Below are 12,788 nucleotides of genomic sequence, written 5' to 3' on the forward strand. Positions count from 1 at the left end.
CATATCCTATTACTGCGTAAACCGTATCTGACACTCAGAGGCATGAACACCCAGTCAAGAGAAAAAGAGGTAATATAGATGTAAGGATGGGCCCACTGCCTCCACTTGCAGCTTTAGGACTTCTAGATCAAATCTGTCCCTATCATTTTAGTCACGAAGAGCAAACAGTTGTTTCAAGCACCGTCAGCAGTTAACAGAATGGCCATTATTTATTTGCTGTGCAGCCACAGAATTCATCTCAACATGTACTCACCTGGAATCTGTCTTTATTTGGCCTGCCAAGCTCACCTCTCCAGGTTTCCTTGGCCGTTTGGCTGGTAATGATACTCACAGCGGCATTTATCCAGCAGCCAGGAGAAGGGGGTGGAGACACACGGCTTAGCAGGCGGCCACAGCAGCGGCGCCGTCATTCCCTACCATCTCCTTTTTTCTGCTTCTTTAGAAATATGTCAGCATCACCGCGGTGATTAGCAGTCAGAATGTGCTGCGTCTTTGTCCTTGATTTAATGCCAAATCTCCTAAGTAATAATGACTGCACAGGCTCTGTGTCTGACGCAAAAAGCAGAGGAAAGGAAGAGTGGGCCCTCATCCCTCACTGCTATAGTGCCACTGGTTCCCAGCAGGAGCCTTGTGAAGCTGCGGTTTGGTTTTGACATTTTTTGAATGTTGTTTCTGAAACATGCCAATCTCCTTGATTTAATATGGCGGGCTGTTGTTCGTCAAGCCCCAGAGCTTATATACAGAGCGTGCCTGGCAGCGCAGACGTACAGTATGTGTGTACATTCATTATTGATTTTGCTGTGTTGAAATCCATGTTTGCCCATTTGAAATAAACATGTGTAAACAGACAATTTACGGATATATTATTGACATGCAGAGGCCAGAGAGCAATCCTATCATAAGCAGAGCTTGTCTCAAAATGGAGCCTCCACACTGATGTAGATCGGTGTCTTTCTGGAGCACAAATGGAAGGTGAAGATACTAAATTAAGTTTTCTGCTGTTGCCTTTCACATTTTAATGAGTTCAGCTGAGGTAACGGCCCAGGTACACAGGGTTTCTGTCTCCTGCTTCCTGTCTTGTTGCCTGTCTCTTATCGTTTCTATAATGGCACTTGCAGCCTTTGTTATAATGTAACAGCACCAGAAGCATTTGTAATCAGTGATTACACTCTCCCAGGTCAGGACGGCTCACTTCATTCGAAGTTAGATGTTCCAGAGGACTAATGCAGCTTTGTGAATGCCTTTGTTGCAGTCTAGCTACTATAATAACAGAGTGGGGAGAGTCAGAAACTCCATCTACTCAGAACTCTTATTGGTTCCTTTTTTAACGGAGTCCATTCAGCCTCTCTCTAAGGGATGTCAGGGCGTAGGAGTACATTTGGCTCTGTGCTCAGACTTTTATTGCGATGCAGAGATCTCTCCGCTGTAGGAGAACAAAGGGTCCTCCACAGTGAGCGAACACGGCTGTGGGCTCTGACCAAAATAAAGAGGAATAAAGTCTATGTATTTTCTCCTAAATATGGGCTCTGCATGGGGACAACTCACGTGTTGTACCGCTGGGTTGCTTTTGAATATTGATGAATAGGGATTGGACTGGCAGAATTTAACATGTCCTATTAATCGGGGACCGGAGAATTGGGGAGGATGGTGTTTAACGGCTTGTACTTGGTGGAGTGCCGTCTTGCATTAAGGACTAATAACCTCCCTTAGACTCAGTGCAGCACCCCCCTCCTCCTCCTCCTCCTCCTCCTCCTCCTCCTTCTCCACCTCTCCTCCCCCCGCCTCCATCACCCCAGTTGTATTTATTATGGGCTGCAAGGCCACGGTGATGAGACGATCAATATTTCTGGGATGATGAGGGAGAACTCATGCAATCTCTCTCTCTCTCTCTGTTCCTCCCTTGGCAGTGCTTCAGCAGGTAGAGAGATCAAAGCAGAGAGGACCTCTGAGATGCTGTTGGAGGGGAGACTGATGAAGTCCTCTGTGCCGTGTGTCCTCTAAACACACACACTCCATCACACTGTCCTATGTCCTTGCTATGTCCTGATTAAAAAGTTTGACCTGATGTATTTTATCTCGACAAGAATTAGTGTTATCACACGTATTCTGCTGCTGTGTGTGCAGATCCAAACGTAAATGGCCTCAGTAGGACCTGGAATTGAAAATCGTGCATCTGTGGGGAATAATGAGGTGCCTTTCTGAAAACTTCCTTTGTGTAGACATCTTTCTCTGTTCACGGACTCAGTATGTGTAACTCTCATAATGCATCATGAAGGTGGTCAATTTAAATTCAAGTTGAATCTGTTTTTGAAGAGGGAGGCTTTTTTCACCTTGTGGGTGTTGTGTGTGTGTGTCATCATGGTGAAATGTGGTCCTGGAGACACCCTGAGGGAACTACCACACAAGTGGGTTTTTTCAGTCCTTTGCCGGATGTCTGATGTCTGGAGTTCAAAGATGGTTGTGGTCCGAGGAAGGTGGCCGGAAGTGGGGAAGGGGACGTTAATACTCCCAATTTATGCCCCTGGCCTGATTTGTCATTGCAGCTGATGTGATCCCATCACAAGGTGGTCTCTAGTTCTGTGTTGTTGTTTTGAATTTAGTGGTTCCAGTGTCTTCCCCCATCCTGTGTTCTTCCCATTTCAGTTATTTTCTTTTGTCTATAGCCTCAATGTTACTGAACACAGAAACACAGGACTATCCTGAATAATATCATCCACTAGGTCAGGGGTAGGCAACCTGTGGCTCCGGAGCCCTTCAGGCCATCTGCAGTATACAAATACAAAATGTTATACATTATATAAAAATGGAATGTTTATTTCTTTACATTTTTGTTCTCATTTATCATTGGTGTAGGCCCAATGCAATTTGTATTTTTCTGTTGTAAAAATCTGTAGCTTATTTGTGACATTAAAATAAAGTTTGAACACTTTAGTCAACTAAAATGTGCATCATAGCTTAAGGGAGTCTATGGTTCAGCACCTTAACCTCTAAATTTTGCCAACTTCAAGTCTAGTTTTGAGTTTCTCTAGTTAGGCTTGCTTTCGATTTCAAATCTCCTGAGATATTTCTTTGGTGGTCAGCCTCTCATTTGCACTTGGGTCCTCACTGCATTCTGACAAAATCATATTAATGAATGCTCTTTAAGACCTGTTAGTAATGCTGGTAGGCTTATTTAGACTTAGAAGGCATTGCAGCTTGAATTCTGACAATTTTTCTTGGCAACAATGGCTCTTTTGTTAGTAAAGGTTACAGAGCCCTGCCCTTGGTGTATGTCATGGCCATCAGTGTATCAACACTGTTTCTAAGAAATCATGTTTTGTCCGTAGCAAAGTCAAAATATTAAAATACCCAACATTCTCGGGTGCTGTTTCCATGGACAAAAATCAGAGCAGTCCAAGTCCAAATTCTTCGTTGTAACCATTGAGAACAAAACATGGAACATGAGTCATTGTTGCTAAGTTGAACCACAATCCGACAAAGTGAATTAATTTGTGTTTTCAGTTTTCTCATCACTCTAAACTTTAGCTTCCACCCCAATTAGCTGTCTACTTAACAGAATTTTGAGCTTGCTATTGGATGTTTCTTGCTGAAAGGCACCTTGTGAGCCATATATAACTCCTCTTGGCCCTTAACTTTTTATCAATGATATGATTTAAGGGGGTTCTTCATTTCTTGTACTGATGTTGTAAAAAGTGAGGTGTTATAAGAATACTGAGAAAATAGCAAAACACATAATCCACAGCCCACAGCCAGTATTCAAAAACTTCATTATTGACTTTTTTAACACATTTTTCACAGTGTCTCAACTTTTTAGTAATCAGGGTTATACTATATATATACTATATATGTATATATATATATATACTATGTATATATATATATATATATATATATACAATAGATAGAACGTGCCACTACAGTGCTGTTGAAGTCATTCCCCAGCTGCAATGACATTGCAGAGACGTATGCATAAGATTCTGAGGGGGCGTTTAAAGAGACAGGCACTAAAACAGTGTTTCAGAGGGTCAATACAACAGACACATAAATAAAAGTTTTTTGAACACTGCATATAAACATGCTTTAGTACAAGGTTGGACCTAAACATTTACATAAAATGTCCCCTTTTAACTGAACAGTTTGATGCAAAACTAAGCTATAGAAGATCATCAACTGTAGGCCACTAAACATTATATTTGGGGAAAAAAGTAATTCTATTTTTATGTCAGTTTGTGGTTCTGTTGAATTGTATAGCATTATTCTGAAAAGTTATTGGAATATTTAGTCACTGAAAATAACATTTTATCTATACAACTGGGATGGACAAAACCTCTCAGTATAAAGCAATATTATTTATCGGCACAACAAGCCTGTAAAAGGAACATAAAGTATAATCAACAGTTTCAACAAAAGCTGAATTGTATAACATCATATATAGGTGGGATTTATTGCAATGCTGTCGTATTAAACAGAATTCGTTTCAGCTAGGTGTAGCTTGTAAACTGTATGGTTTATATATATAAATATATATGGTTGTATTTGTGATTTTTTTCTTGTTAAGTGGTGTATTCTTAAAAAGGTCCATCTTGGTTCAAGTGTTTCACTCTAGCTGAGGCTATAAATGCTGCTGTATGTGGCCGGTCGATGCTGTATACTTGTCCTGTATAAAACCTAAACAGGAATGAAACACTTTTTACAGTATAGTTCATATAGTGTTTGAACTCTGGGATATGGCAGTAACGTCTGCTAGGTTCTCAGCTCCCGCTGCAGGGATCCAAGTCAGCAGGGAAGGGACTTTGTCAGTGTGACTTTTCTGCATTTCCAAGCCTTTGCCAGCCCTTGGCCCCCAGCAATGCATGCCTTTTAGTCCCTAGATTGGATATGGATGGCTTTTCATGTATTATCACTTAGCAGGTGCTCGGCGTGCAGGAGTCTCTGAGCAGAATTGTCCACCACACTCATTTTCATTTGCACAAGTCGCAGTAAAAGTGGTCTCATCTGCAGTATTTGCAAAATGTACTGCATGTGAAGGCTTTGCATGTACAACTTTCACAGGCAGGCTTGCCGTTGATCCACATCTGCAGCAAATGGGAAAGCTGCCTAGCAATAACTGCACCTCCAGGAATGTCAGGATTGCTTTCTCTCAGTGGTTAGTGGCCCTCCAACGGCTGCTGATACATTATAAATCATTTACACAGTCATTTTGGAATGCAATATCCTCCTCTAAATGCTGGCTTTTCTTCCCTATTGTTATTAGAGCGAATACTGCAGTAGGCGCGCAAGGCTGAGGGGGACCCTAAGCCACAGAAATTGAAAATTGATCAGGCAGTGTGGGAAGGTGTTGTCCCTGGCACCACTGGTTCACTGTGGGACTGTTGATTAGCATTTACAGCTGCTGTCACTGGAGATACCTGTGCTACCTGTAGCTACATCCTCCTCCAGCCTCTCTTGTTCATCCCACAAACACATCTCTGTTGTAAGAGCAAACAAGGGAGATGGGATTTAAATCCGACCATGTTCGTATCTATACCAAAGGGAGATGTGGAGAAAATGCTGCATGACATTAAGCTGAGCATGAAATTTTTATCATGTTATTATGTGCTTGTATTGGGTTTTGGTGGTGCTTTTGCTCTAGATGGCTTCTCCTTAAGGGATAGATTCACATTTTTTTCTTAAAGTGGTAGGAAGGTGTCCAGATATACCAAAAACAGGTTTTCACTCATTCCTCTCAGTCAATTTAAATATATCCAATATATCTGAATATCCTTTCATGTGTGATATGGCAGAAACTAAAAGCGACCATGTGGTGAAATTTCACATTCATTCAAAAAGTCAGTCCTTCAATATAAATAAATAAAAGAAATACGTATCTTACATAATCGGGAAAAAGTATGATTATTCAGAAAAAAATATCACCTGCAATTGTAATACATTTTCAATGATGTTATTTTGTATTTGTCAAACTTATAAAAAATAATATATTCCAATACTACAATAAAGCCGTCTGAGCGTTAGTGAGACATTTTCAATTTAAAATGATAGCAAACAGTTATGGTATTTTAGAGAAAATATGAAAATATCACGATATACAGTCGTGGAAAACATAATTAGACCACCTTTTTCTTATATTTCTTGTTCATTTTAATGCCTGGTACAACTGAAGGTACATTTGTTTGGACAAATGATGACAACAAAAATAGCTCATAAGAATTTAATTTAATAGCCGATATCTAGCCATTTTTTTCCAAGACAACCATGGAAAATGGCTAGATATCAGTCAATCAATCTTAAATTAAACTTAAATTTAAAAAACCCTTATATATATATATATATATATATATATATATATATATATAAGGTATTTTTTTAAAGCCATATCTGTCAGCAGTAATTCCTCCTGTTCATTCTGGTTATGGGAGACAAAATCCACAGTCCTCTTTCTCTGCAAATATACATTCAAAAGTTTATCTCATGGTAATATGAGCCCTCTGCAGTCTAAATAGGTCAAATCAAGTGGGGTATCTTCCAAAAACCTCTCTTTTGCCACTATCCTTCCACTGCAGCTCAACAGGGAAACACTGTCTGTTGAATGTGAAAATAAAAAGGCTGAATTAATCCAATCAAGTGGGTGTCGTCCTAAGTTACAGACTGCAGAAGCCTAATATTGGCTTCAGATAAACTTTTAAATATATTTTCACAGCCCAAGGACTGTGGAATTTGTCCCCCATCACTTCCATTGGAGCATAGAAGCATCTTTTAATAGTCAATATGAACTGGAGGAGTGATTATACCAAGCAAAAACTGTTACAGTGTTCAACTGGTTACCTGACATTTGTTTTAAGACAGACTTATCCTTTAACTGTGAATGTAAACGTCGGCCATTGAAGTGGAGAATAATTACCTGCTGACAGTTGATGCCTTTCTCATTTCTCTTGTCCTATTAGCATTATTAGGCAGGTTCTTGATTATGTGGATTGATGATAGCCCCGAGAGCTCTGTCATGTTTATGTGAGCTGTTTTATGTCATACCAGAAAAGGACTCTACAAGTCGATAAAAATGACTGACTAAAAATGGGAGCAAACTGGTGGGCTGTCTGGGAAATATCATTAATTTTCCTGTCCTCTTCTTTTGCAGCACGGGATAGAAGATCTGACGAGCGGAGTGAGGACAGTGAATAAGGACCTCGCTGTGGAGAGGAGCTGCGTTAACTGTGACCGTTTCTCCTCGTCTGTAAGCCGGCGGGCTCCAGTATCGCAGCCGATGACTGTCCCTCAGGTGGCTGGACTGCAGGGCTGAGTGGGAAGTTTTTCGCTGAGGGGGGTTTCCCCGGCTTGTATGTTGGTCACTTGCAGTTGCACTCGCTCACAAGGACCATGTGGTTCTCTCCAAGGAGAAGTCGTCTCCCCTCGCAGAACTGGCACGGTGCCCACAGTTGCACCAAATTCAGCGTGTCCTTGTGGGTGTTGAGTTTTTGTTGGTGCTTTGCGGCCGTGAGAGGTCAGAACTACCACCCCACTGTGAACACGCAGTACGGGAAACTCCGAGGGGTGAGGGTGCCCCTGCCTAGTGAGATTCTGGGGCCGGTGGATCAGTATTTGGGGGTTCCATACGCCGCCTCCCCGGTGGGAGAGAAACGCTTCATGCCCCCTGAGCCTCCTTCCTCCTGGTCAGGGATCAAGAACGCCACTCACTTTGCTCCCGTCTGCCCCCAAAATATTCACAACGCTGTGCCAGAGATCATGATGCCTATATGGTTCACCTTCAACCTGGATATAGTTACCACATACATACAGGATCAACACGAGGATTGTCTTTATCTAAACATCTATGTTCCAACTGAGGATGGTGAGTGCGTCGAGTAAAAAGGAAACCAAACCTCTCTTACTTCTCTTCTGTCTCTGCCTCCTTCTTGCTCTGTCTTTATTCCTCTTAAATTTTGTGTCACCTCTGTATTTTGCGCGGAGCATGACCTGTTGTCTGGCGCATGCTGTGTCTGTGTCCATCATCTCAACCTGCCATCTTGACTTGATCTTTCATTTAGTCTTTTCATCAACTCTCCCCTTCCATGCCACTGTTAGAGGTTCCTCTTTTGATGACTAAATGACTTATTAATATGACTGAATAAAAAAAGAAAAAAAATCTAATCATACAAGGAGCAGATTGGAAATACTTGGTGCACCTTCCTACCCTCACTGTCTTGACTGTTCTGGGGATATTAGCCATTAGTGATTAGTAGCCTGCCTCATAAGTGAATGATCTACTACTGTAGGGTTGGTGAAATATTCTGTCTGGTACACGAGAGGCCTGTGGCATCAGCCTGACCTATGTAAGACCCTTTACTCTCCTTGACTTAACCACTTTGCCCTTGCACAAAGCTAAAAGTAAGAGCAGATTTTGTGCAAAATAGATTGGCCTCCACTGTGACTAAAAGTCTCCCAAGTTCTCCCAAGATTTCTAGATGTTGACTCTTTTAAATGTTGCCCATTATGTCACCACTTGAAGGAGATCCACACAGGAAAAAAAAATGGGCTTGAAATGTTAAGTGCTCTGAGAATCAAATGGGCAATGTCAAATAACACTTTCACTTATCAGATTACAATGTGAACTGCAAAACTTTAGAAAAGTAGCCTCTCCGTCTGCTGTGTGGCTGTAATGGGTCTTAAATAGAAGTGCATGTGAATATGGGCTTCCTGTGTCCCAGGATGCAGCAAATTCATTCCACCATTTTGGAATATTTCTGCAGCAACACCCCAGTTACTTTCTCAACAGGTCCTCTGTTGTTCTTGTTGTTGATGATGACTGGGAGGGTGGGAGGAGGAGGAGGAGGAGGAGGTGGAGGAGGAGGAGGAGGAGGAGGAGGAGAAGGAGGAGGGGAAGAGGGTGAAGAGAGGGCGGGGGGGTCTGACTCAGTCTGAGTTGTTGCATGTCACGTGCGATCTTCTTCCAGAGCTCTCTGTTATTTTGTAGTTTTTCCATTCATTTTACAGTCAAAAGAATATCCAAGGAATGTGCCAGGAAACCCAACAAGAAAATGTGTAGAAAAGGAGGTATGTAAAAAGAAAAAAAAAGAAAAAAGAGAAAAAAGAAAGCCAACACGGAACGAAAGAGAGGAATTGAAAGAGTGAAAGAGAGAGGAGTGATGGGTGCATCCTTCCAAAGCCGCCAATATCACCACCTATCAACTCCCAAATCAAAGTGCTAATTGAGATGAACGTGGGACTTGTGACTCAGATCAACCTTGACATGAGTGTGAGAGATGAGTGAGTGAGTGAGTGAGTGAGTGGTTTTGTTACGTGTGTGTGTGTGTGTGTGTGTGTGTGTGTGTGTGTGTGTGTGTGTGTGTGTGTCAAGGAGTGAAAATGCAGGTCCCTAAATAAATAATGACGCTTTGTCAAGCAATGGATCATGATGCCTAAGAATAACATGTATTTGATTTCTTTGTTTGCACACGACTGTATGGTTTGTTCATGTTTAAAGTGTTATACTCTTTAATTTAAATACAACTGCTGATTAAATCAGAGGCACGAGTGCTGCACTGAAAAGCTCCAAGATGAAATTTAAAATTTGTATGCATAGAACTTTAGTCTTGTTTCAGACGGCTCTGACAGCACTGAAGACACCAGCTTATTGGAAGTATTTGTCAAACATGACACCTGAAAGCGTCTGAGCCTCAGCCGTTGATTAAATTTACACTAAAAAGTGGAGGGCCACCTCTCTCTTAAATTTATGATTCACAATTGTTCAAATAGAGGGTGGTGGGGTATTTTATTGGCATGACAGCTTTCATCCATCCATGTGGCAAATGTTCAAACGCAGCCACAGAGAAACACAGTCCAAATTTTATTAGCTAAAATCTCACTGTTAGTAACAACAGAGTTATAACTCTCTCCACCTGTCTGAAGGCAGTAGAGGACCTGAAGAGTAGCCTTAAGACGATGATCCAGAGCATATCTTGCTCGACAGTAAAGATTCAGTTTCAGCTGGGAGACCTCTGCTGTTGATTTCCATGGAGGCAGGAGGCAGCTATTGGCCTCACTCTGTGCACTCATACATTCTGCTTTGGTAAACCAATTTTGTTAGAGACAGACTGGCCCTCCAGGCACTTCTGCTTCTGAATTAGTCCCAGTTGTGGAATATACACAGAAATATCTCTTTAATATTCCCCTTCCACTTGGAATTTTTCAATTATCTTCCCCATGTTTGGTAATGAGAAAATGGTTTATCATAAGTTTCATATGGTGGTTTTGTGACACATCATTGTGCAGAGAGATGATTGTTGCATAGTTCCTGTGTTGCTTTAAACACATAGGTTGTAATTTCCAGTGTCGCTGGAAACTCTCTTCATTTCAATTGCACCGTTTTTTTTTAAACTGCTTCTACTAATCTTGGCTTATGTTGAATTAGCAGTGCAAATGAAGCATAATTTATCCTTCTTAGGCAATGCAGAAAGCAAGCTCTGAAGCATACTTTGGTTTTTGTTAAATGTTTCCAACAAGGAAGTCTTGTTTGACAAATTCAGAGTGAAAGGGGAGACCGTTTAACACTTGCTCATTTACCTCATTAAATATTTTAATTAGCGTCATATCACTTGTTGGTAATAATATAAATTGGTAATAATAATAAAAGGGGTATATGTTTTCAATTATAAGCTTTGCAATGTTTCAGTAGAGACCTGTATAATGCAGTAGAGTCATACACACTGTGCATATTCAGTAACACCTCCACTACCAATTTTAAAATCTGTTTCTCTTTGAATGTGCTTCCTCTGGAGGAGATTCATTTTGAGAAAGAAGTATGGTATTTGACGATTGATGAAATGGTTGTGTGATTGTTGCCAAGCAACAGTATGCCGTTGTGATGGGAGCAAAGCAAATGGCCCTCATACCTGAAGCACCTTTGTTGCAGATGCCTATTAAGTGCGAAATATGTATGTGTTCAAAACTACATTAACATGTGTCATGAGTGATTCCATTATATGTGGGCTGCTCAATGTATGTTGTTCACGCCTGGCATCTGAATGCATCTCCACATGATTCTTGAGTGACCACTTGTATTCAGATCTTACTTGCCCGCTATATATGCAGGACATGGCTAATACAGCAGATTTTGCAACCTGATAATCCAGGACCGACTGCAGTTATCGGTAATAATATACTGAATTCGATTACATTTTTCATAAAATATAGGTTCAATAAATGTGTAAAGAAAGCAATAATTTGCCACAAAATATTGATTTAAAAACTCAAAACATTGTTTTAAATGCAAAGACTAGAATGTAAAGCGCCGTCTAAATGACGACTATATATTGCTGCCACGCAGTTCAGCTATTTTTTTTTTCAACAACACAACAGAGATTATATAGAAAAATAAACACTAACCAGGCACTTTATTACGTAAAGTTACCTAATAAAATGGCAGCGTGTTCTGCTGCTGCTGCTATAGCCCAACTTATTTGAGTTACTGTTGCCTTTCTATCCTTTTGAACCAGTCTGGCCATTCTCTTCTGACCTCTGGCATTTTGGCTCACTGGATATTTTCTCATTTCCAGACCATTCTCTGTCAAACCTAGAGATGGTTGTGTGTGAAAATCCCACTTGATCAGCAGTTTGAAAATGTGTGAAATACTCAGACCAACCTGTCTGGCACCAACAACCATGAAAGTCACTTAAATCACCTTTCCAATCATTGAGTTGCTGCCATGTGATTGGCTGACCAGGTATTTGCTTTAATGAGCAGTTGCATAGGTGTACCTAATAAAGTGGTCAGTGAATGTGTATGATAGACATATTTATACAGTTTTGATGATATACAGTCATGGAAAAAAATATTAGACCACCCTTGTTTTCTTCAATTTCTTGTTCATTTTAATGCCTGGTACAACTAAAGGTACATTTGTTTGGACAAATATAATGATAACAACAAAAATAGCTCATAAGAGTTTAATTTAAGAGCTGATATCTAGACATTTCCATGTTTTTTATAATGATTTTGGTTATTATCAAGAAAACCATGGAAAATGTCTAGATATCAGCTCTTAAATTAAACTCTTATGAGCTATTTTTGTTGTTATCATTATATTTGTCCAAACAAATGCACCTTTAGTTGCACCACGCATTTTAATGAACAATAAATTGAAGAAAACAATGATCCAATCATTTTTTTGATGACTGTATATGTTGTCATATCACCAGCTCTAGTATGTGATGTTTTGTACAGTGTATAGCTTGTACAATTCTTGCACACAGTCCGATTAAGAGCGTGCTGCTAAGAATATATATGTAGAATTCTGATCTTACAAGAGATTCAGAATCATTGAGAACGTCTGCTATTGATCGTGTGCTATAACCATCCTACTGGGCATTGTGCAAGGAAACCACTTAATGTGCTGATATCAAAGATGTGGCTCATTTTCCTCCATTAAACCGGAGGAAAGCCCTTCAACCGCACAGTAGTGCCCTGACAAAAGATCAAAGACAGACTCATTCAAAAAATAATGGAAGGCTCAAGACAAAATTATAGTAGATGTTCCTATTTCCATTATGGTTGGTTGGTATTCAGAGCTAGGGGTTGTTGTGCGGCTAATTCTGGCTGTGCTAAATCAACAGAGCATTGGTCTTTGTGCAGAAACAAATTGATGTTTACACCGACTAAAATGCAATTTACACAAGCTGTCCCTTCTTTTGCTGGACTAGTGCAGAGCCGCGTGTCCAAGATGTCCGAGCAGGTACTGTAATGTGCAAGATCAGCACTGAAGCCCACTGCTCTCTCTGAAGTGGCCCTATAGTGTGCA

The 12,788-nt window shown here is 40.6% G+C and overlaps 1 protein-coding gene across 2 annotated transcripts in view; it reads left to right on the forward strand.

Moving 5' to 3' along the window:
- The window catches only part of nlgn3a (neuroligin 3a), a 139,841-nt gene that overhangs the window by 20,258 nt on the left and 106,795 nt on the right, over positions 1-12,788 (forward strand). The window contains exons 2-3 of one of the 2 annotated variants that reach the window (XM_059345819.1): positions 7,133-7,843; positions 8,986-9,045. In XM_059345819.1, the coding sequence (XP_059201802.1) occupies positions 7,372-7,843; positions 8,986-9,045 (532 nt within the window). In that variant the 5' untranslated portion in view covers positions 7,133-7,371. The remainder of the gene's footprint in view (positions 1-7,132; positions 7,844-8,985; positions 9,046-12,788) is intronic. The other variant, XM_059345818.1, reaches the window with a different exon arrangement.

This window comes from Centropristis striata, chromosome 12 (genome assembly GCF_030273125.1).
Source record: "Centropristis striata isolate RG_2023a ecotype Rhode Island chromosome 12, C.striata_1.0, whole genome shotgun sequence".
In the NCBI taxonomy this organism is placed as follows: Eukaryota; Metazoa; Chordata; class Actinopteri; order Perciformes; family Serranidae; genus Centropristis; species Centropristis striata.